The sequence below is a fragment of the Zalophus californianus genome, chromosome 16 (genome assembly GCF_009762305.2).
Source record: "Zalophus californianus isolate mZalCal1 chromosome 16, mZalCal1.pri.v2, whole genome shotgun sequence".
NCBI classification, from domain to species: Eukaryota; Metazoa; Chordata; class Mammalia; order Carnivora; family Otariidae; genus Zalophus; species Zalophus californianus.
In genome coordinates, this window is record NC_045610.1 from 45,881,089 (window position 1) to 45,906,136 (window position 25,048).

A 25,048-nucleotide genomic window follows, 5' to 3' on the forward strand; every position below is an offset into this window, starting at 1 on the left:
GGAAGTTTGGGGCTTCCAGGATTCCACATATGATTCTGGTGTTTTTAGGAGAACAATGAAAGTTTAAATTGTCAGAGGAACAGTTTCAACCCATTTGCATGTCTTATATTGGAATTCCATGCATAATTTGGAGACATGAGCTTGGTTGCTTAAAAAACAAAACAAAACTGACCTAATCCAATGCCTCTTCATTTGCTCCGAAATATATTTATGGAGCATCTGCTTTGAGCAAGGACTGGGGCTCTCCTGGGTTGGCCTGGGCTGGGCAGGGCAGGCCTCATGGGGCTTAAAATCTATTGGGTGGCAGTGTTAAGACAGATAGACGAATAATTGTAATATGTTAGGAATTGTCGAGCAAAGAGACTGGCTGAGAGGAGTTAAATGACTTGCCTAAGGCCTCATTAATAGTGGTGACTCAGTTAGGACTGCAGTCTATTGATTGGGCACCTTTGCTTTCTGTTAGATTCCTCTGACCTCTAATGAGGCCCTGAGGTGTATATCACTAAGACGTAATGTTGAAAGAGTTAAAAGTATGATTACCATACAAATGTAACGTGAACTTGTGTCAAAGTATTTATTCAACTTAATTAATGAGGGAAGCAATAAGATGTTAAGATTAGTTTCAAAGAAAATTCAGGGAAGGGAGGGGACCCTGGCTGGCTCAGTCAGTAGAGCATGCCACTCTTGATCTTGAGGTTGTGAGCTTAAGCTCCATGTTGGGTGGCGCGATTACTTTAAAAAAAAAATCTCTAGAAAATTCAGGGAAGGGAAATTTATAGTCGGTCAGTCAGAAGAATGTTGAAATCAGTTATCTAACAGTTCTGAAATTGGTTAATGTTCTACAAGGCAATAAACCCTACCCTTCAGAGGTACCTTTGCTACCAAATTATTTGCATTGTTGTTGGACAAGAATCATATACACTGTTCTCATCAAGAATCATTTCCACTGTTACTGGTTTTCTACAAGTTAACCTCTACCCTTACAGAGTTATAAAATATCCTTATCACTAGAAGTCAAACAATGGTATACACCCCTAGAAAATCAGGTAATCCATAAGTATGATGGGTCTACTTGTCCACACCTTGCATTATTACATTGAAAGGACACATGGTATTTCCTTTGCCTGTTTCCAAATTTTGGATAATTTTTCTTGACAATAGTGTGTGTGTGTGTGTGTGTGTGTGTGTGTGTGTGTGTGTGTACACACATTTTCTGGGTATGTCTTGTCTAGATGTTGGAAGGGAGTTCAGTCACACTATAGTAAAATGGACTGAGACATTCAGCTTGATGAGAAGTTTTGGGGCCACTGGAAAACACCCCATTTATTAGGCTGCTTTCCCTAAAAACAAATTTGTTGGTCTTACCAGCTGGGGGCAAAGGGACCACTTTAAAAAATTGGATGAAGGGCCTGGATCATAAGGGGGAATGTATCTTCCTCAGTCTGTTCCTTATGTTGGAAAAGGCCTTCCTGGGGGCACTGCAGAAAAGGGGAGGTTCACCTGGCTGAGCCCAGGAAGCCAGAGCTGGGGGAAGAAGGGAGGACGAGAGCTTCTGTCTAAGTAAGTGCCTGGGCTTTGCTTCCTGGCTCAGCTTCTCTGGGTTATTTTGGCCCCTCTCTTTGTCTCTGCTCTTCCCCCCAGCTTTTTCTCTTTCCTTTGACAGTGTGAAGACTGTTCACATTTGAATGGCATTTTGTAAGGTACCAAGTGCACAAATCCTGTGAGGTAGCTATTACCGTTACATAAAGGTTAACGGAGTTGCTCCAGGTCACGACGCAGCTAGTAAAAAGAGCCTTCAGAATTCAAGTATGGGCCTTTCAGCTCCAATCCATGTCCTTCCAGCTTATCTTACTCAGGCTTTTCTGACATTTCTGGAGTTCTCCCTGGACCATTCTACACCTTGACCTGAAGATAGATGTATTGGGAAGCTTGAGCGGGTTTCAGAAGATTTACTTTGTCTTGGCTGGCCAGGGGAATATTCCCCGCCCCCCCCCCCCCCACCATATTTAGGCTGTGTGTTCATGTTAGCACATCAGGGCCTTGGATCCCCGTGTAGGGGCTGTGAAGCAATCACTAGAATAATTGGAGAGAGGGCCCATCGCATTGTCCTGGGCCTCAGATTTTCCTATGCACAACGTAGGTGTCAAACGAGTCGTTAATTAAAACCTTTCCGTCAGTTATGACCTGACACTTAGGGTCCAGGGCTCAGTCTTGCTCCAGCACTTGTCATCACTGGGGCCTCATCAGTGAGGGTGGTGATGAGTTTCTTCCGACCTTTCTCATTCTTTCTTCCTAACCATACAGCCTTTGGTTGGTGAAAGTCTGGGGTATGGTCAGACCTGCTGTGTGCATCTGAGAGCTATAAATCTGGGTGTTTGGGGATGTTGGGAAGGATGGGACAGGCCAGTTACCCTGTGCAGGCCAAGTGGGTGCTAATGCTTTTGTCTCTGTTGCAGTGTCCAACATCTGTACCACACGAGGTGTCCGCTCCTGCCAGCAATGTCTGGCTGTGAGTCCCGTGTGTGCCTGGTGCTCAGATGAGGTAAGGAGACACATGACCTTACTGCTTCCCCAGGCTCAGCTGCTTTTGTGCAGGAATGGACCCAGAGGGGCATCTCCTTCCTGTTAAATACACAAGCCCCTTGTTCCTTCTGAGTAGAGCTAGAGTGAAGCCTTCCCATTGATGGATGTCAAAGTGAGCTGTCATGGGGTCATTACTGGGAATGCCTTCCAGATTCTGCTGTGTGGCCCCCTAGCATGAGCCAATTTTGGTTAGGTTCCTGGTCTCACTGTAGCCATTGTCCCCCCTTACCACACTTTGCTTGCTTTTTGTTAGGGTGGAGCGCCCCAGGGAAGCAGGGCTTCGGGTATCAAAACGAGAGGCAGCAGAGGGTTCTTGGTATAGAACGGATGCTGGCTTACAAACATTCCAGAGGGTTTTTTTTTTTTTAACTTCTTAAAAGATTTTATTTATTTGAGAGAGAGGTTGAGAGAATGACTGGGAGGAGGGGCAGAAGGAGACACGGACTCCCTGCAGAGCAGGAAGCCCGACGCAGGACTTGATCCTAGGACCCTGGGGTCATGACCTGAGCGGAAGGCAGATGCTTAACTGACTGAGCCACCCAGGCACCCACATCACAGCGTTTTTAAAAGGCAAATAAAAGAGAAATCTTGAGCTTCCATGGCGGGGTGAGGGGTGTTCAGTCAGAGGCTCTCTTTCCTTTTCCCCTGTGAAGTTTGGGCCCCCACAACTTTACCTTTTCCTCTCTCTTTTATTTTCCTTCTTCCTTCCCTCTCTTAGGTGTCACTGAGAGAAGGTGCTGGGCCAATTTGGTGAGGCTAGGAGGGTGACGAGAAGGGGTTAGCTGTGTCTAGGAAGAGGGTTTGTTGTGTCTGGGGCCCCAGGGAATGAGTGTGTCTGAGGGAATGGCTATGTTTGTGGCTGGGATGGGAATTTGGAGCTGGTGAGGGCCGGGGGGGTGAGTGTGGCTGGAGAGATTCCAATGATTACAGAGTCTGAGGCTGAGTCATTGGCCAGGGCCCCCAGCAGGTGGTTACCTGCACTCCTGGCCCAGGCTGCTTCTGGGCTACCTGAGGCGTCCTCTCAGTCACAACAGCACGTCTCTGCCCTCTGCAGTTTTAGGACTGCTCCAATCCAGCCTCCTCATTCTCTTTGCTTCTCTTCCCAATCTGCTGAGTTTCCTAAAAAGGCAACCTCCCTGGCAGGCTGGTGGGAGTGTGTGGTGGTGGGGGGGGGGAGCGGGGAGTGGGAGCTGGGAGGCTGTGTTTATCCCTGGACAGGAGGATTGCCAGGAGGCCAGCCCAACACACTGCTCTGCCTCTGTACAGTTCAGCACGAGAACTGTTTCCAGAGGCAGCTGCCCAACATCTGGGCCACATTGACTTCATTTAGCAGATGAAACATTCCCTGGGGCTGGGAGTGAGGGGTGGGGAGGGGGTGGGTCAGTCCCTCCCCTCTACTCCCACAGGTTCTCCACCCCTCTGGGCTGAGCTCGCTGCTCAAGTGTGAGGTGGCCTCCTCCCTTCTCAGTTGCCATACCCTCCTTCCCTTGGTTGCCATCATAATATCGTTAAGCTGCTTTTGTAAGGAAGCTGGAATTCTACAACTGCATCCTCGAAGGAGGGAGAGCTTCTTGGATTGGATGGCCTGAAGCTGGCTGGAGCAGATGGGTAGCCAGGGGAGAAGGGTCACTTCTAGGATGCTCCCCATTCCTTTTCTCTCCTTTTCAACCCAGAGTGAGAGGAAAAGCAGTCAAGTGTGGCTGCGAGGAGTCTGGGGAAAAAGAAAACACACTCTTGGAGTGTCTGTCATACCTTTTGATTGGCACAGGGACCAGCCCTGTAGCTGAGGTATGTGGAGGCCCAACCAGACAAAGCCCATAGGTCATGTGACCAGATTTTGGAGAGGCAAGTGTAGAAGATTTATAGATGACCACGGTGTATTTTGTCCTCTGGGGCAGACCAGGGGAGGACATGGGGGAGAAGGTGCAGGGTAGGATCAAAGCATAGGGTGGGACCTGCCTCGGAGTGCTGGGGGAGGGGGTGGGGTGAGTCAAAGAGGAAATGAGTGCATCATGGACCAAAGAAAACTGATGAGTAGAAGTAGAAGGTCCAATAAGATATTCTCTGGGAGCATGGAACATAAACAGGAAAGTGGGGGAAGCCACGAGTTTAGTGAATGACCACAACTATCTCTGGGAAAGGAGGAAGAGGGGAGGAGAGATAGAGGAGGAGCCCAGTGTGGGGCAAAGCATGTCAGCCAGCCTCCTCTGGGGAGGACTGGGAGGTGGGAATCCTGGGCTGTAACCTGAACATGACCGCTGGTTTTTTGGTTTTTGTTTTTTTGTTTTGTTTTTTCTTTTCCTGAGGGCTTCCTCTGCAAAGGCCAAGTTTAATTGCTGAAAGTGTCTTGGCCATTGACTTAAAAAACCAGAAGTGAACTGCCTGGGCCATTTTGAATGTGACTTGTTGACAATTGACCCTAGAGGGCCCTCTGCTTTTGCCTCCCCTACCGTGGCTGTTGCAGGCAGGGTTGGCAGTGCCGGGAAAAACAACTGGTTGGGCTCAGCTTTTCCTTGGTCCTAGAGGACAGCAGCTCTGGGTGTGTATAGCAAGTGCTTGGCCCGGTCATAGGAAAACATAGCCAAAGTGGATGAGTGCAGTTTTGGGCCCATCTGCATAGGGTGTGTTCTTGGGAGTGGGGGTGGGGTTACATACTGATATGGGGGGTGGGTGTTGCCTTTGGGCTGTGAATGTAGCGAAGAGGCCAAGATTACACGGAGATTCAACACATGATCTTGGGCCTCACTGGTGCCATGTTGGAATCTAGAACCTTCCAAACTTGCCTGGTTGTAAGAATCACCTGGGGTGCTGGTTAAATAGAAAGGTTCCCAGGATGGATCCCAGACCTTTTGCATCGGAATGGGTTGTTATGACAGCAAGTTTGGCAAATACTGCTGATCAAAGGGGCTGATCTGGGGTCATGGTGGAAGGCAGTGGAGTTAGGGCAGCCAGATAAAGTATAGGACAACCAGTTAAACTTGAATGAAACAACAAATAATTTTTGATATAAGTATGTCCCAAATATTTACTAAATTTGGCGACTCTAAGATGGAGGGAACTACTAGGAATTCTTACATAGTCCTGAGTACACATCAGAAGGTGGACCAGCTCACACTTGGCCTGACAGCCAAGGATGAACAAAGAAGAATGGGTTTGGGTCTAGCCAAGTAGAAGACTCCAATAGGAGTGACTTATTTCTTCTCTGCATCTGTGGGGGACAGGTGTGGGGCCATTATTTAATTCCTTTTCAGTCACAACATAATTTTGTTCTCACTTCTCTGCTGTTTTATCTTTCTATTTTTTTTTTAAATCCAGAGTTTAAGTGTTTATCTTGAGAGTTTTGCTCAACTTGTTATTGTAAAAATAAAAGTATAACATTGAAAGTGCTCCCTCCCATATACAAGAGGGTATGGATACCAAAAACCATAAATCAAAGTGCTTTTCTTTTCTTCTTCTTTCTGTCCCTTCCACACTTCTCTGTATGCTCTTGTGATTTCTTATCCTCACTGTATATCCATCAAGAAAACAATGTTAATTTATTTCGGTTGGAGGTTCTCTGGGGGAAAAATAAGTAGCAGACCCTATTGCCCTTTGTCCTCCGAGAAAAGAGTATGCAATAATCGTAGTAATTTTAATGGTAATAGTAGAAAAGAGTCACCTTCTATATGCATTTATTTGTTTATATCCTATCAAAAGGATTTGAGTATATTTCACTTATATTGAGATTTTTCATATTTTGAAAGCATTTCATGTTCACAGTCTTATTTGACCCCCTGACTAAGCCTGTGAGATACGTAGGATAATGACAGTTTTTCATGCTTCTACTTTCCCAATGTCCAAAATGGGATGAATGAAGAATGGAACTAATAGCATGCATCACTCTCCCAGGAGAGGGAGGGGATTCAGCTCATACCATGCGTGGGCTGGAACCTCCCACCTCTGCGCTGAGGATCTTCCCCTGGGTCTTGGTTATTTCTGCCCTTTTTTGTGTCACATCCGGTTTCACTGGGAATTAGGACTTTACCATTCCTCCTCCCTCCTTCCAGTTGTTTCTCTGAGTAACCTAGAGACATTCCTCTACCTTCCCAGTCTGGGTTATTAAGAAAGGAAATGTTGCCCAAGTGTGTTGAGGTCACTGCCTTGGTATCCTTCTGGGACAGAAGGCTCTCAGGGAGAGCATGACTGAAGAGCAGGCCTGTTATGTTCCTGACCTCTGATGTCAGTGACCATAGAGGGAGGGAGGGAAACAGTTTTTGTTTCTTAGTGTTTATATTTCTAAGGAAATTCATAGCAAACCATAAGGACTGTCAGCACGGCTTAGCACTTCAAACCTTCTTGTAATAAGCACTGTCACATTAGGAAACAGGGAGTCAGGAAACCCCCTCCAGAACATTCTCTCCCTTCTCCAGTGCAGCTTAAAGATACACAGTGGCCTTGCTGCTGTCATTCAGCCTCTTGGTCTCCCCTTCCCTCTCCCCTTTAGTACTTCAGTATCTGTCTTAGTCCTGGAAAGGATCAGCTCTTCCATGCATCCTGGTCTATCCAGTCATTGCCTTTTTTGGAAGGGTTTCTCCCCAGGGCTTTGTGGGCAGTTGGAATCAGAGATAAGATAGGGAGTGCTGTGAGTAGGAGACTGCTTTCTGAGGGAGAAGGGTTGGGAGAGCCCTTGCAGGGCAGCAAGAGGACTTTGGGCACCAAAACTCCACGAGCCCACAAGTTCTCCCCTCTGCCATTATGTCCTTGGCCAGGGCTGGGAGCAGGGAGGGCATTTTCATCTCTCTTGGAGACTTGGAGGATCCATGATGTCCCCACTGGAATCTTTTGAGCCAAGAAGGTTAAGTCTTAGGCAGTGTTTCCCATCGCTGATGCCATTTATCCATCTCATACTTGTGAAGCTGAGTGGGAAAGAAGGAAGCTGCTGGCTTCCAGAAGCTTTTTTCCCCAGGGCCAGGAGAGTCCTCATGCTGTTTGTCTTAGTCTATTCAGGCTGCTATAACAAAAATACCATAGACCGGGTGGCTTGAGAACAAACGTTTATTTTCCACAGTTCTGGAGGCTGAGAAGTCCAAGATCAAGGTAGCAGCAAATTCTGTGTCATAGTGGTTGTCTTTTTGCTATGACATGGTGGAAGGGGCCGGGGAGCTCTCTGGGACCTCTTTTCTAAGGGCACCAATCCCATCATGAGGGCTCCACCTCAAGACCTAATTACCTCCCAATGCCCTACCTCCTAATACCTTGGAGGTTAGGGTTTAACATCTGAATTCTGGGGGGCACAGACATTCGGTCTATAGCACTGTTGGTCTTCAGGTTCCCACCCACCTGGGGAAGATTTTCAGGCTATCATATAAGGGCTGGGCACGAGAGAGAGAGAGACTTTGAGTATCAGGAGGGGTTTTAGGCTATGGAGTCCTGATTTTCTGAGCATGGATGGATCCTTGTGGCCAAATCCCTCCCCTGGAAATATGGCTATCTGTCACCTGCAGGGGCTAAGGAGGAAGAACGTTATCTGTCCTTCCCATAACTTCCACATCCCCATCTTGCCTTCTGTTCCCTAACTGGGCATTCTCAGGTGTGGTCTTTGTGGGGCCATTGCTTGCATACTTCTGTTTCTCCGCCTTGATTCTCACTCTACATAGCATTTAATACAAACTGTCATTTTAGGAGGATCATTTCAGTCAAACAATCTAGTTAGCACCTCACTTCTGCCATTCTTAGCGCTGGAACTTTAGGCAAGTTACTTAACTTCTCCAAGCCTTAGATTTCTTTCTTGTAAGATGGACTTCCTCATTTGTGAGGCCTCCAAGCCTCAGGTGTTTCACTTGTAAAATAATAATAGTTCCAGCATGAGAGAACCGAAAGCAGGAGGGTCACAGGAACCCACATAAAGCACTTTTCCACAGAGCCTGACATGCAGTGAGTTTTCAATAAATGTTAACACCAGTTTTGGGGCACCGGGGTGGCTCAGCTGGTTAAGTGTCTGCCTTTCGCTCAGGTCATGATCCTGGGGTCCTGGGATCGAGCCCCGCATCGGGCTCCCAGCTCAGTGGGGAGTCCGCGTCTCCCTCTGCCCCTCCCCCTGCTCATGTTCTCTTTCTCTCTCTTGCTCTGCACTCTCTCTCTCAAATAAATAAATAAAATCTTAAAAAAAAAATCCACCAGTTTTCCTGGGATATTGGTATGGGTTATTCAGCTGACTTCTGGAAATGGTTGTGAGAGGGGGTAGATAGGGATGGAGGCGAAGACTGAGAGCCTGAAGGCCTAAATATTGTGAAACAGGGCCAGGGAAGAGTTTCCCAGCTTTCTGGCCAGTCCCCCCAACCTGGAAAGGAAGGAACTCTCATGGACTTGTGCCCACACAGTGCTGACTCAACGTGCTTGATGTCAGAGCGGGGAAGGGCTGAAAATGCCATGTCACCTTAACCCTCTTATCCAACAGGTGAGAGAACTGAGGCTCAGAGGGGTGAAGTGATGAGTCTGAGGGCACAAGGCTAGCTGGTGGTAGACCCAGGATGGAGCCTGTTTCCAGACTTCTTTCCAGTGCAGCATGCCTCCTACTCAGTACTCAGGTGTAGACACACACAGAGCTCCGGCCGGAGAACCGTGAGATATACACCAGGGTGTTTGGAAGGGACTCCATATGACCACGGTGAGAGAGGAAGCTTAAAGTGAATGATAGGATAGGCTCTGGTCAGTACCTGGCATCATGGGAATTGCCCAAGCTTGTGCAGTTTATTCATAACTAACTTATCCAGGAGCTATTTATAGAGCATCTCCTAACAATAGCTTTTATTTATTGAGCACTTATCCTGCAGCAGGCGCTATACTATGGGTTTTATGTGCATTGTCTTGGGGTGCCTGGGTGGCCCCATCACCTGAGTGGCCGGCTTCTGATTTTGGCTCAGGTCATGATCTCAGGGTCCTGGGATGGAGCCCTGAGCTGTGCTTAGCGGGGAGTCTGCTGGAGGTTCTCTCCCTTTGCCCCTCCCCCCCCCACTCTCTCTCTTTCTCTAAAATAATAAATAAATAAATCTTTATATGCATTGTCTTATTTAGTCCTGCATAACGTCCCTGTGAGTGTGGGCTTTTATTATCTTCATGTTATAGCTGGGGAAGCTTCGATGACATGCCCCAGGAACCAGCTAGCAAGAGGCAATGCTGAGATGTAGTCTCTGCCAGTCTGCTCCTATGCTCTGAGCTCCAACTCTGCTGCCTCCCAGTCCTTGTTCCCCCTCCCACCTTTGTGGTGACTCCTGGGGTGGGTGCTGGGAAGAGAGAGGGGACAGCCCCTGCCCTCAGGAATCTCACACCCCAGCCAGTGCTTACCATAGTGGCTTCCAACCTGTTTGACCCTGACCTAGAGAATGAAATACACTGTATGTCTGCGTGTATTATATCCAACTCAGAATATATGAATGTTTCACGAAACAGTATTTACTTTTACTATTTATATGTGTTAATACTTTCTATTCTGTTCAATTGCATTTTATTGAATAAATTGATGGCTGAGACCCTCTACACTGATTTTGGGGACTCACATGTCGGTTGCATTTCAGTTTGAAAACTGCTGGTCTAACGGGCATCTTACAATACTGACCCTCTTCCTAACTACCAATCCATGAACAGGCACTCGCCCAACCTGTCTGGTGCCTCAGTTTCCCCCTTCTGTACAATGGGCTATCTTAGGAGGGACCACCTGAGTTCACTTTTGCTGATTTAGCTCCAGAGGGCGGGCTGGGTGGGCTTGAGGCTGTTGGGAGTCGGCCAAGCCTGCAGGAGGCAGAGAGCTACATAGCTCCAACCACAGGGCTTCACCTGGGGCTCCTGTCTTACAGGCCCTGCCTCTGGGCACTCCCCGCTGTAATCTGAAGGAGAATCTGCTGAAGGATAACTGTGCCTTGGAGTCCATCGAGTTCCCCATCAGTGAGGCCCGCATCCTGGAGGCCAGACCCCTCAGCGACAAGGGCTCTGGAGACAGCTACCAGATTACTCAAGTCAGCCCTCAGAGGATTGCACTCCGGCTACGGCCAGGTAGGGAGGGGCCTCTTTTCAGAGAGAGACCCTGGACAGATGGGCACAGGGCACAAGGTGGAGGCCTGAACCTTGGGGATGTAGCTTGCAATGGAAATGAGGTGGGAAGAGAAGGATGTCAGGGGCAGTGTGGGCCGGAGAATGCAGGAAATTGGAAGGTAGTGGAACCCGAAATCAGAAGATCTGAGTTTGACTTTTAACTGTCCCACAGATTAGCTGTTTGACCTTGGGCAAGTTACTTAGTCCTTCTAACATAGTAAGAACTCAACAAAATGTTTATTACTTCCTTCCCCCAATGCCTGTTTTACCTAAATTCGTAGCTTTGTGTTGAGGCTTGAATGAGATGAAAGATGAGAAAGCAATTTATAATTGTAAGCCCCCTTTCCAGGTGAGTTTGGGGCAGGGGCATAGGGGCAGAGAGAATATAGGGTCAGGAGACCTTCAAGGGAGGAAGGATTAGGCTATGGGACAGGCTTTTTGAAGCTTTGATTTAGACTTTCCAATTATATCAAGAAGATTTAACCAAGTCCCTTCCTTGGGCAAAGCTTCTGTTGGGAGCTATGGGATTCAGAGAAGGATGGGACAGAGTTCTTGCCTTCTACTTCCTGCGTCTGATGTGTAGTGACTACCAAACCTCTCTGACTCTTGGGACCCAGAGAGTTAGACAGATGGGCATTTAGAAAGGGTGGAGAATTTTAGAATAGAAAAAAAAAAAGAGGTTAATAATAGAGGATCAAGCAATTGGAAGAGGAATAGAATGGCAAAGGGAGAGGAGAAGGAACCAGGGCTTTCAAGTTTGATTTGATCAAGAAGTTACTTCATCTCAACTGTGTCCAAATCCACTTATGAAGTCTTAGAGGGAGAAAAGGGAGAAAAACTAACATCCTCTTGGCTTCCAGATGATTCAAAGAATTTCTCCATCCAAGTCCGGCAAGTGGAGGATTACCCTGTGGACATCTACTACTTGATGGACCTGTCTTACTCCATGAAGGATGATCTGTCGAGTATCCAGAACCTAGGCACCAAGCTGGCCTCCCAGATGCACAAGCTCACCAGTAACTTGCGGATTGGCTTTGGGGCTTTTGTGGACAAGCCCGTGTCACCATACATGTACATCTCCCCGCCAGAGGCCCTCAAAAACCCCTGCTATGAGTAAGTCCCCCCTGTAGAAGCCAGGGCAGCATCCCTCCCCTTTGTCTCAGGCAGGTCCAAGTTCTGCTTCCTGTTTCTAGCTCTAGGATAACTTCGTTGTGGCCATCTGGCCAAATCACATCTCCTTTCTACCTTGGGCTTCCTGTCTGGCAAGTGAGCTGGCCTGTGGATCTGGAGTGTTGTGTCAATAGAATCCAAGGCTGTTTGGCATGTTAGTAATTGCCAAAACCTCTATGACCCTTGGGACCCAGAGGATTAGACAGATGGGCATTTAGAAACTCATGGAGAGTTTCCAGAAAGAAAACTAATCACCTTCTTGGTCTTGATCACAAATAAGTAGGAGATAAGAGAGAAGGGGAGGGAAATGAGGTAAAAAGTAGAGAGAAATTTATGGATAAGTAAATAGAGGAATTACGATTTCAGAAGGATTGATTCCATTGTCCTCCTCATCACCCAGAGTATGAGACCTACAGAGCTAAAATGCGAGGGATTATGTCCTAGAGGAATATAAAAAGAGTAGAAATGATATTTATCGAACCTTCTAATAAATTCAAAAATTGTTAAGTATGCCTCTGTTGACACTTTGGCTTACAACTGAATGAATGGCTTATTTATTTAATTGGTGGAGACTATAAAAATCCACAGAGTATAATAATTTAAAATGATGGTTATTGAGCCTGACAATACACAAATTTACTTTTTAGTTTTCAAAATTATATGATATACCCTTTCAACCTGTCTGAGTTGTAAAGTTTCCCCAGTAAAGGTGTCAGCCATTAATTAAACAAGCCACTGGGCTGGGGACAGAAATGCTCCTGTCTAGCACAGATCTATCAATTTGTTGATGGTTCAAGGACATTAAGTTATTGATGAACTTTTGCTTTATCATTGTTTTAATGTTACTTTAGAGAAGTGTTAAGCTTAAGGTGATAGCAACAACTAGAGTCTCACTCTGACGTAAATGCTTTTCATGAATTAACTCATTTAAGCCTCAGACACCTCTTATGAGAGTTGACCAATCATGTCCTCATTTTTATAGAGAAGCTTGCCTATAGTCCCATGATTAGGAGCTGGGACTTGAACCCAGGCAGTCTGGTTCCACAGCTCACTGTCTTATCTTCTAGGCTAGCGGGAGGGAGAGCCAATGTGACAGGACGGGTTTGGAGTCTGAACTGTCTGGGTAATTGTGGTTGTATAGCATATGCCCGGGCAGTGTGCTATCCATGTTTGTCTCTCCCTCTGTCCCTCTCACTCTCCATGTAGCCTTTTCCACCAGGGTATCTGCTTAAATTATCCCCCTCCCTCCCTAGTATGAAGACCACCTGTTTGCCTATGTTTGGCTACAAACATGTGCTGACGCTAACTGACCAGGTGACCCGCTTCAATGAAGAAGTGAAGAAGCAGAGTGTGTCACGGAACCGGGATGCCCCAGAGGGTGGCTTTGATGCCATCATGCAGGCTACAGTCTGTGATGTGAGTTTGGAGGGCACGGAGCACTTGGTGTGGTTGGCATAGATTATAATGGGGGAAAGAAGTGGTTCAACTGTGGGGATTTGTGTGTGAAATAAGAGGAACTAAGCCAAGTTTTGTACAGTATGAGCAATATGTTTCTCCTGATATGCAACCTTTGTTCGTATCACCCCCTGGCCAGAGCTGACACTTTTTGAACCTCAGTGATCCCAGATATTTTCTGGGGAGCATCATCCTGCCTTCTCTGGAAGTGTATCAGAGTCAAGGCTGGGTTGACTTAACCTTAGCAAAGTGGGCAGATGTTCAGATGGGATTTCTTTAGCCCCGTCCAGCTCTGCACGTGCAGGCGGGTTTCTAGACAGGCCATGTGATTATTGTTGGAAAAGTTATATTTGGAGTTGAAGTAGGTGTCTTTCAGAGGCTTGAAATAATCAGCTGAGACTCCTTTCCTAAGAGAATGGAAACCCTTGAATTGGAAAAGCTCCAGCTTGTGTTCTAAGGACTGGGGCTGAAGCCATTCTACACGATGACTTATTCAGCCCTTCAGGCGTGGAAGTCCTTGGGTCTTTGTCTTCTACCAATGACAAGGCTAAAGTTGCTTTCCCTCTTCTGCTTTTTTTTTTTTTTTTTAAACAGGAGAAGATTGGCTGGAGGAATGATGCGTCCCACTTGCTGGTGTTTACCACTGATGCCAAGACCCATATAGCGCTGGATGGAAGGCTGGCAGGCATTGTCCAGCCCAATGATGGGCAGTGTCACGTCGGCAGTGACAACCATTACTCTGCCTCCACTACCATGGTGAGATTCTTGGTACCACCTGTGGTCCCAATTCACGATGGCCAGGGCTGCCCTAACCCAGGCAGAGCCTTTGTGTGACTATGAAAATGGCAGCCCTTCCCCGGGGCAGGGTGCGGGGCTTGTTTCAGCCTGTCCTCCCACTGCCTCCCATACCAGCTGGACACTGTCATCCAGGGGACAGACGGCACAACCATTATAAGTGGTCCTGGCTGTGGTCATTTTGGCCGCCCCCTCCGCTGCCTCCAGCAGCAGCATGGCATCCAGAATGGACCCGAAGGACTTTTGCAGGTCCAGCTGGAAAGCAGGCCTGCCTGTCTCCTCTGTACAGATTAGCCTCTTCTTGGAACACCATGCTCACTGGTGGTTATTGGAAGAAGACAGAGGAAAAAGAGACACAGATCATGAAAAGAGCAGAGATCTGTTCCTGTGGGGAAAGGTTGAAGGGCTCCGAGTCACTTAGCTTCAAAGAAAGAAGTTTAGCTGATACCTGAGAAGACTTCTGATAAGTTGTTTTCTATGGCCTTAGAGGGTCAAATAAGAGGAAGGGAGTTTAATTGCTGTAAGCCATAAAGAAATGTAAGACCCTCAGAATACTGATACCCTGGGTATCCGGAGGTAGGTGCGAACTCTTTATCTCTTAAAGACAATACAGCAACTCCTTGTCTAGGCAGCTTAATGGTACACCTGTGTAAAGGCAGGAGTCTAAACTGGATAATCTCATGAACTCCCTGCAAGGTCTAGGATCCCAGGGACATGTTCACAGTTCACCAGCATCCCCATCGTGGCTTGAGTTCCTTGGTGTCAGCCATGTCCAAGTCGGGCACTGCCAAGCATTGGGTGAGTCAGTGGTAATCATTGATACCTAATCTAGGCAAGACACCTTACCAGGGGCTGAGGGAGATAAGGGGACTATGTAAGGTCCTCCCCTTTTTAGTTTAGTTGAGGAGATGTGCTACCAGCAATACACGATGCGTGATTAATGCTAAAGTGGTAGCATAGTCAATAAGGGCTTTCGGGATTCAAAGGAGGAAAGCTCATCATGAACTAGGGATGGTCAGGGAAGACCTCCCAGAGAAGGTGGGACCTGATCTGGGTCCTAAGGAAGGAGGAGGATTGCCAAAAAGAAGGCCACTCCATGGGGGAGAAAGAGCGGGCTGGCTCAGTGGTAGGTGGAAGAGGAAGAGATGTGAATGCTGGTTGGCAAGGAAGGCTGAGACCACCACATGCTGGTGCACCACGAGGTTGCACATGCCAGGCCGAGGCATTTGTCAGTAGCTACAAAATAAGGAAACTTCACAATGAGGCCTGACACCTATGGGACGGAGAGCGAGGTGTAGGAAGACTCCAAGTTCCGCTTTGCCGCTCCCTCACTTCCTGCTCCTCACCCAGCCCTCTCTCCTCTGAGTCCCACCATCACCTTGTGATGCCACTCTTTGGATCTTCGCTTTGTTTTGTAGTTATATGTACCTGTCTTCAGCTCCAGACCATGAGCTCCTTGGCAGCAGAGACTATAATATATTTGTCATTCAATAAATGTTTGTTAAATGAGTTAATGGAAAACAAAATGAGGCCTGACAGTACCTGGGTCATGGAAGCTGCTCCTTGGTATGAATGCATTGAAGTCTAGTGGGAAGAAAGAGATGCTTGGTTTTGACACACCACCAGCCTTTGCCTCTTCATCTATCCCTGGAGTTCACAACTGGGTTTGTGTCGCTATTTACTCCCTTGCCTCACATTGCTCATGGGGTGGAAAGGTGTAAACACCATCACTGTCTGGGCCATGGCCCAAATCAGCCAAGTTCTAAGGTGTAGAATCCAGGGATGCATGTGAATAGGGGTGAATTCTTAACCAACCTCCATGTCCTCCCTTTTTACAGGATTATCCCTCTCTGGGGTTGATGACCGAGAAGCTATCCGAAAAAAACATCAATTTGATCTTTGCAGTAACTGCAAATGTAGTCAATCTCTACCAGGTGACTATGCTCCCAGGGCTGCCTGGAGTGGGGCCTGTGATGATGGGTGGGCCTATCTTGGGGACCCAGCGTGCACTACTATGGACCAATATTCTCAACCAGAAAAGACCCTCCTCCAACTTGTTCCCAGGAGCTAATGATTCCTTTTTATGGTTTCTCTCCTCCAACCTTGAACCTAGGAGGATGGGTGTGTTGGTGTTTGCAGAGCCATTAGTGGGGGTGAAGGGTGTGAGAGGTTCTTTAGAATTTTATTCAGGGCTGAAAAACTGCTAGGTTTATTACTGGCAGTAACAAGTAAAATATCCCTTTGTTCCCTCAATCTTCATTTCAAGACCCTCAGTCTGATTTGGGGAGGGCCTTTGGAGACCACCATCTTCCTTCAGTCAGCCTTGCACATCTTTGTCTTCTTAGAACTACAGTGAGCTCATCCCAGGGACCACAGTGGGGATTCTGTCTACCGATTCCAGCAATGTCCTTCAGCTCATCGTTGATGCATATGGAGTAAGTGTCTTGTGCTGGAAATGGGCCTGCTAAGAATCCTCCTCACTTGGCATGACCCAGGAGGGCTCAGATTTGGGAGTCCTGGAGGCTAGTCCACCATGCAGCCTTCACTGCCATCCTCTTATTCTTCTAGAGGCTCGCTGATGGCTAGCACTGGGAGGAATGCAGCCTTCTGAGAGAGAAATGGCTCAGAAAGGAATGCCTGGGATTGTTAGGAGCAATTGGTAAAGAGCTTAGAGCAGGTGGAAGGGAAGGAGAGGATGGGGGTGGTGATGAGGAAGGAGCAGAGTCCTGAAATTGGAGGAAGGACAGGGTGAGGGACAGGGCTCCAACAGCAGAGAGAAGAGAGAGCTGAGCCACGGGGAAGGTGAGGTTGGTTAAAAATTAGGTAAAAAAGGCTACTCTCCAAGGGGACCAGTACTGGCACTCCCTTTTTGTACATCCATGAGGCTTGCAGGAGGGTGTAGCTGGTTTAGATTTTACCCAGACTCACCCAGACACTAGTGGGGACAGAGATTGAGAGAGAGAGAGAGAGAGAGAGAGAGAGCGAGGAGCAGGTCTTGCAGGAAACACAGTAAGAAACAGCTTCCTAGGGCTGCTTCCCTCTGGCAACTTCTAGGCGAACCTTGGCATCTGGCACCGCTGGAGTGAGTCCAGGGCCCCCGATAGAATTTGCTTGGGATGGATTTGGTTCCTCTCCACTTCCTCTCAGCTCATCCCCTTACTTTCTTTTGCCCCTTTCTGCTTAGAAAATCCGCTCTAAAGTAGAGCTGGAAGTGCGTGACCTCCCTGAGGAGTTGTCTCTGTCCTTCAACGCCACCTGTCTCAACAACGAGGTCATCCCAGGCCTCAAGTCTTGTGTCGGACTCAAGATTGGAGACACGGTGAGGTGGGCTGAGCTGGGCAGGGTCTGTACCCCCAAATGTCTGTGGACACCCCTCCCCTCCCTTCCTTGTACCTTCTTCCTGAAGGTCATGAGAGGTTAGAGATCATGGAGCTGCCCACCTTTTCCTCTGAGGCTCCTGTTGTCTAAACTTCTCTGTTACCTAAACTTCACCATCAGGATTTTTTTTAAAAAACATGCAGGTAGGTTTCCTCTGTTTGCGTATGCATAGTTTATTGCAAATGAAAATATTTCTTACCTTCAGTCCCTAACCAGTCTCCAACCTCCCCCAAGGTAATGCCTTTCTTTCCTCTACAATGTAAAATGACAGTGTCATCTGTAAGTATTTACTGAGCACTGACTTCGTGGCAGGCATCAGTCTAGCTGCTGAAGATTCAACAGCAAACGGAACAAGCAAAAAGACCAAACACCCACTCTCATAGACTTGCGGAATGCAAACGTTCATTTTGCTCCTCCAGTCCCTCTATGGCCTCTGCAGCTTTCTTTCCTTAGTGGTTGGTTCTCTTCTGCTCCTGCCTAAAGGGGAAGGGCTGGTGAGAGGGAGGGAAGCAGAAAGGGGGAGAGCTGTATCTATATCATCTGTATCTACAGCATCTGTATATCCATCTCTATGCCTCTGTCCGTATGTCTGTCTATCTATATTCTAGAACAGGTGCACGTACCCTATCCAAGAAATATTGGCTGGAAAGGTATGTGATGGCACAAGTGATGAAATATTCATGGAAATGAAACAGTAGATCCTGAGCCTGTGGTTGGGCACCGTGTGGGGTTGTGTGGTACAAAATAGTGCTTTGTGTGTCTTGCTACAAAGACATATGACATTGTGTAATCAGTCCAGCTAGCTTAGTTGGCCAGAGCAGAATGTTTATAAGATCACAGGTTCTGTTCTGCTGGAGCTGGCTTATTTCCTATGGGGAATTAAAAAACCCCAACATATCTCATGACTAAATTACATCTGTGCACCCAGCCAGATATAAGAGGACAACTGTCCCCAGGCTCTTCTTTTTGCTTTGCAGCCCTGGGTCGTGGGGAGGCTGAGGAACTCCAGGTTGCTGGGGCATTAGGCCCCCCAGTTTGGCTACTCCCCGGGCAGGGCAGGGCAGGGCCCAGCTTCTTTCCCTCCAGGGCTGGAATGTTAAAAGGGTCCAGGTTCACCCACGTCTGAATGCGGTCCTACTCTCCTCCCAGGTGAGCTTCAGCATTGAGGCCAAGGTGCGTGGCTGCCCACAGGAGAAGGAGAAGTCCTTCACCATCAAGCCTGTAGGCTTCAAAGACAGCCTCACGGTCCAGGTCACCTTTGACTGTGACTGTGAATGCCAGGCCCAGGCCGAGACTTCCAGCGACCGCTGCAACCATGGCAATGGGACGTTTGAGTGCGGGGTGTGCCTCTGCGGGCCTGGCTGGCTGGGCTCCCAGTGTGAGTGCTCGGAGGAGGACTACCGCCCCTCCCAGCAGGATGAGTGCAGCCCCCAGGAGGGCCAGCCCGCCTGTAGCCAGCGGGGCGAGTGCCTGTGCGGTCAGTGCGTCTGCCACAGCAGCGACTTCGGCAAGATCACGGGCAAGTACTGCGAGTGTGATGACTTCTCCTGTGTCCGCTACAAGGGGGAAATGTGCTCAGGTGAGTAGAGCTGCACACGTTCCCGTCCCTGTCCCCACGCGCGCTCGTGCATCCGTGGCCTCTGGAAACTTCAGGGCTCAGGTGGGCACGGGAAGGCCGGGCAGGCAGAGCCAAGTGGATGGTGTTGATGGTGCTCCACTCCCACGGCGGAAAGCAGAAGGAGGTTCTCTTTAATCCCTCCCAGCTCCCCAAGTCCTTGCTCTTGGGGTACACACAGAAACGTAAGTGAGCTTGGGCTCCGAGGGACTCCCCTCCTAGAATAGCTTGGGGCAGAGTGGGGACACTCGAAGGTGAAGGCAGGTTTCTTCTTTTCTTTCACCTGCCCTTCTGCTAATACTTTCAGTCACTGGTTCCTAATCCTTTCAAGGATAGGGACCAACCCCTTATGTTTAGGTAAAAAAAAAAATCACTGACCGATGGTAATTAGATTTTTGGTAACTACCAAAATCAGGAGAGAGAGATCAGGTACACACCGACAGGTTTGGAAAATATATGATATCAGACTATCTAGCAAAGTTAGCAATATTTGTTTTACATGAATTTGTCTTTTCATCATAAGACTTGGACAATAGTAAAAAAGCAAGACAATGGAGCACATTTAAGAAGCCCAGACACTTGGAATGATGGTGGGAAAATTGTAAGCTCCGATGATGTGTCGGCACTATTTTGTTTTCACTCTTGGCACTACTGTCCCAGATCTGTGCTGTCAAGTATAGTAGCCACATGTGGCTATTTAAATTTAAATTCATCAAATGAAATTATAACTTAAGCAAAATTTAAATAAGTTTAAATGGAATGAAAAATGAAAACGTCAGTTCCTCTTTTGCGCAGGAACCACATGTGGCGAGTGGCCGGCTCGCTGGACAGCACATAAATTAGAAAGCATTGCAGAAGTCCTAGCCACAGCAATCAGACAACAAAAAGAAAGCAAAGGCATCCAAATCGGCAAAGGGGAAGTCAAACTCTCACTTTTTGCAGATGATATATTTTATGTGGGAAACCCAAAAGACTCCACCCCAAAACTGCTAGAACTCATGCAGGAATTCAGTAAAGTGGCAGGATATAAAATCAATGCACAGAAATCAGTGGCATTCCTATACACCAACAACAAGACAGAAGAGAGACAAATTAAAGAGTCGATCCTATTTACAATTGCATCCAAAACCATAAGATACCTAGGAATAAATCTAACCAAAGAGGCAAAGGATCTGTACTCAGAAAACTATAAAATACTCATGAAAGAAATTGAGGAAGACACAAAGAAATGGAAAAACGTTCCATGCTCATGGATTGGAAGAACAAACATTGTGAAGATGTCAATGCTACCTAGAGCAATCTACACATTCAATGCAATCCCCATCAAAATACCAACCACTTTTTTCAAAGAAATGGAACAAATAATCCTAAAATTTGTATGGAACCAGAAGAGACCCCGAATAGCCAGAGGAATATTGAAAAAGAAAAGCAAAGCTGGCGGCATCACAATTCCGGACTTCCAGCTCTGTTACAAAGCTGTCATCGTCAAGACAGTATGGTACTGGCACAAAAACAGACACATAGATCAATGGAACCGAATCGAGAGCCCAGAAATGGACCGTCAACTCTATGGTCAACTTACCTTTGACAAAGCAGGAAAGAATGTCCAATGGAAAAAAGATGGTCTCTTCAACAAATGGTGTTGGGAAAATTGGACAGCCACATGCAGAAGAATGAAACTGGACCATTTCCTTACACCACACACGAAAATAGACTCCAAATGGTTGAAAGACCTAAACGTGAGACAGGAGTCCATCAAAATGCCTAAAGAACACAGGCAGCAACCTCTTCGACCTCAGCCGCAGCAACTTCTTCCTAGAATTATCGCCAAAGGCAAGGGAAGCCAGGGCAAAAATGAACTATTCGGATTTCATCAAGATAAAAAGCTTTTGCACAGCAAAAGAAACAGTCCACAAAACCAAAAGACAACCGACAGAATGGGAGAAAATATTTGCAAATGACATACCAGATAAAGGGCTAGTATCCAAAATCTATAAAGAACTTATCAAACTCAACACCCAAAGAACAAATGATCCATTCAAGAAATGGGCAGAAGACATGAACAGACATTTTTCCAAAGAAGACATCCAAATGGCCAACAGGCACATGAAAAAGTGCTCAACATCGCTCGGCATTAGGGAAATCCAAATCAAAACCTCAAAGAGATACCACCTCACACCCGTCCGAATGGCTAAAATTAACAAGTCAGGAAACGACAGATGTTAGCGGGGATGCGGAGAAAGGGGAACCCTCCTACACTGTCGGTGGGAATGCAAGCCACTCTGGAAAACAGTATGGAGGTTCCTCAAACAGTTGAAAATAGAGCTACCATATGATCCAGCAATTGCACTACTGGGTATTTACCACAAAGATACAAATGTAGGGATCCGAAGGGGTACGTGCACCCCAATGTTTATAGCAGGAGTGTCCACAATAGCCAAACTGTGGAAAGAGCCAAGATGTCCATCGACAGATGAATGGATAAAGAAGATGTGGTATATATACACAATGGAATATTATGCAGCCATCAAAAGGAATGAGATCTTGCCATTTGCAACGACGTGGATGGAACTGGAGGGTGTTATGCTGAGTGAAATAAGTCAATCAGAGAAAGATATGTATCATATGACCTCACTGATATGAGGAATTCTTAATCTCAGGAAACAAACTGAGTGTTGCTGGAGTGGTGGGGGGGTGGCAGAGATGGGGTGGCTGGGTGATAGACATTGGGGAGGGTATGTGCTATGGTGAGCACTGTGAATTGTGCAAGACTGTTGAATCACAGACCTGTGCCTCTGAAACAAATAATGCAATATATATTAGGAAAAAAAAAAGAAGAACTGATAGCAGGAGGGGAAGAATGAAGGGGAGTAAATCGGAGGGGGAGATGAACCATGAGAGACGATGGACTCTGAAAAACAAACTGAGGGTTCTAGAGGGGAGGGGAGGGGGGATGGGTTAGCCTGGTGATTGATATTAAAGAGGGCACGTTCTGTGTGGAGCACTGGGTGTTATTCACAAACAATGAATCATGGAACACTACATCCAAAAAAAAAAAAGAAAGAAAGCATTGCCATTGAGGGGTCCAGCCTACAGATGGAGGGTTATGATGTCAAGTCCTACCTGCAGGATACTGAGGTTTTGTCCTTCTCATGACAAAAGTCAGTAAAATCTTGAGGTCCATTGAAAATCTCAAGCTGGTTTGTCCTTGCCCCAAAGACCACTCCTAGGATGCTTCCCCAGCTAGAAGAAATCAAAGTAATGTGAGTTAGTCTTTATCTGCAGACATGCTGACTCTCAGCATGTCTGAGTAGTTCCTGGGGCACTGGGGAGAGGTTTTTGCTGGGCTATGATCACTGAGGCTTGATCCCTCTTGTGACAGAGAGATCGAAGACATTTGCAAACTGGTTGCAATTGGTTTTTGGGTGTATTGTGTAGCCAATCAACAGAGATTATAATTGGCTTGTATGGTGATCTAATCTATGACTCAGATTGGCTTCCTTTGCACTGGGGCTTAATGAGCTGAGCTAATCTACCTAGATGTTCACTTTAACATCAGTCTAAGAGAGCTTGATTAGAAAGTTAAATCTGTGTCATTCTAAAACATGCCCTAGTAACATAAAAATGGCTTGTTTTTATTATCTGCAACATTGTTTCCTTTACTCAAGCCAACAAAAATTTTTTAAAGATTTTTTATTTATTTATTTGAGAGAGAGAGAGAATGAGAGATAGAGAGCACGAGAGGGAAGAGGGTCAGAGGGAGAAGCAGACTCCCCGCTGAGCAGGGAGCCCGATGTGGGACTCGATCCCGGGACTCCAGGATCATGACCTGAGCTGAAGGCAGTCGCTTAACCAACTGAGCTACCCAGGTGCCCAAGTCAACAAAATTTGAGAGAGAGATCGGAGAGAAATGATAGGGAGAGAGAGATCAGTTACATACCGACATACACACACAAACAGCAGTTTGAATTAGAGGGTGAGGCAGGAATTTCAGCTTATTGTAATATTTAATAGTACTTACATCATATTCAAAGTGCCAAAGGGAATTGGTAAGTTTGATGTGGGAGACCATGGAGAGAGGGTTGTCCTAGGAGAGGCCTACAGACAGCCCCTCTGTCTATAGGCACCAAGGACAGAGGGAGGTCTACTCCTCTGTGCCTCGTGGTTCCTGGTCTGGTGTGACACCGTGTGGGAGGGATCCCGTCCAGAGTGTGTTTCCTTCAGCTGCTGGCTGCCCCGAAGCCATAAAACAAAGCTGCCTGGGTCAGCAGCCTGCTTCCTGCCTCCTACCAGTGCAAGAACAGCTTGTCCCCCATGTGCTCCAGCTTAATTCATGAGGGAACCCCAGGCAGCCGCTGTAGTCTCTGAGAGGCCTCCCTCCCCCGCTTCCAGCCGGAGTGTTGTGTGCCTACTGGTTTCGGGTCTAGATCCTGTGGTGCCACCATCATACTCTCCAGGGACAGATACTCAGGGACACATATTTATTGAACACCTGTTCTGTGCCAGGCACTCAGTCCAAATGGGTGAACAGGGGTCGTGCCTGATTCCTGACTGCTCAGGCTTATACACCGGTTCACCATTGTCTCTCCCCAGAGCTGCTGGCCGGTGGTCTGTTCTTTGCCACAAGCCATGGCTCATGAGGGTGGCATGCTACCACTTGGCTATTTCCCCAGCCTCTGGCCTTCCCCCTCCCCCCTCCCCACCGGGGTATGGCCTTTGTGGTTACATGGTATCAGCACTCCTGCCTCAAACACCAGGGGGTGCATCCTTGTCCTCAGGGGACTCCCCACCTGCCATGTCCATGAGCGTAGATTGATCAGGTGCCCCTTAGCCAGCTCTGTGCTGTAGTGTTGTGGGATCACGAGGCATGCATAAGACAGTTTTGCCCTTAATTAGCTTACCTAAGGATAATTCACAGCATGAGGCAGAACCTGCCCGGTCTCGGAAGTGAGGTATCCTTGGGGAATAATTATAGGAGTCCACTGGAGAGAGACTCACTGTAGGCAGAGGAAGCCTGGGTGGCTTCATGGAGGAAGTAGGATGTCAAACAAAGGGCTGGCTCATAAAGCAGGGGAGAGGAGCTAAGCATTGGCCCAGAGGGTCAAGCTGTTTAGGGAGAGTGGTTGCCTTCCACGGGACCTGAAAGGTCTGCTCCTCTCTTTCCCTTCCCCCTCCCTCGGCTCCACCCCTCCCCTGCTGCCTTCTTTTCCTATTTCCTTCCTCTTTCTTACACTTTCTCTTCATTCCTCACCACCCTCCTCTGACTTCCCTGTGAACCCGGGCTCAGCCACCCTTTGGCTGGCGGGGTGCCCGTCCTGTGACATTACCACATTGTGGCTTCCTTTTATGGGCGGACCCTGCCAGGGCATGCTGGCTGTGGCCTGCCACTGGACTCCCAACTTCACTCCCGGGCTGGCCTGGCATACCGTCTTCTCAAAGATCACTTTGTTGGGCCGCACAAAGGGAACACTATGGGACAGGGGTTTCTGAGGAGGCCGAGGTCTCTGAGTGCTGCCGGTCCTCTGTGGCATCGGCCTTTCCCTGTCCGGGAGCCATCATTAAAAGCTGGGTGTAGTGGACACTGTGGGGCCCCGCTCGCCTGGCTGTCACTGGGACGCTGAAGGTGCCAGCTAGCGGCCGTTTGAGCCTGCCCATGCACCTCCCTCTCCTCCACCATCTTGGGGCCCATTTGCTCACACAAGTGGAATGGTTTTCAGACCAAATGAGGTTACTTCCCCCTTGCTCCCTGCCTTTCCTCTGATTAACAATCAGATTTTTATTATTCATCCACTTCTTCCTGATTCCGAATCCTTGAGAATGAGTCACCTTTTCTTCTGAGTTTGGGAGCCAAGTTTTCAAGTCTTGTTAAGTAATTAGGGGGATGTAGCACCAAGAGTTAACACCTGCATTTAACCAACCTAACCCCCACCCCAGGCCCCTCTCTCCCATTCCTACACTCCCTCAGTAAAGTGACGAGCTCTTTCC

The 25,048-nt window shown here is 47.7% G+C and overlaps 1 protein-coding gene across 1 annotated transcript in view; it reads left to right on the forward strand.

The window, feature by feature from the left end:
- ITGB3 (integrin subunit beta 3) overlaps positions 1-25,048 on the forward strand; it is a 59,095-nt gene that overhangs the window by 13,691 nt on the left and 20,356 nt on the right. Inside the window, exons 2-10 of the mRNA XM_027626193.2 lie at positions 2,457-2,542; positions 10,416-10,611; positions 11,511-11,763; positions 13,074-13,236; positions 13,870-14,031; positions 15,909-16,004; positions 16,416-16,505; positions 17,255-17,389; positions 18,598-19,027. Of these exons, the coding sequence (XP_027481994.1) occupies positions 2,457-2,542; positions 10,416-10,611; positions 11,511-11,763; positions 13,074-13,236; positions 13,870-14,031; positions 15,909-16,004; positions 16,416-16,505; positions 17,255-17,389; positions 18,598-19,027 (1,611 nt within the window). The remainder of the gene's footprint in view (positions 1-2,456; positions 2,543-10,415; positions 10,612-11,510; positions 11,764-13,073; positions 13,237-13,869; positions 14,032-15,908; positions 16,005-16,415; positions 16,506-17,254; positions 17,390-18,597; positions 19,028-25,048) is intronic.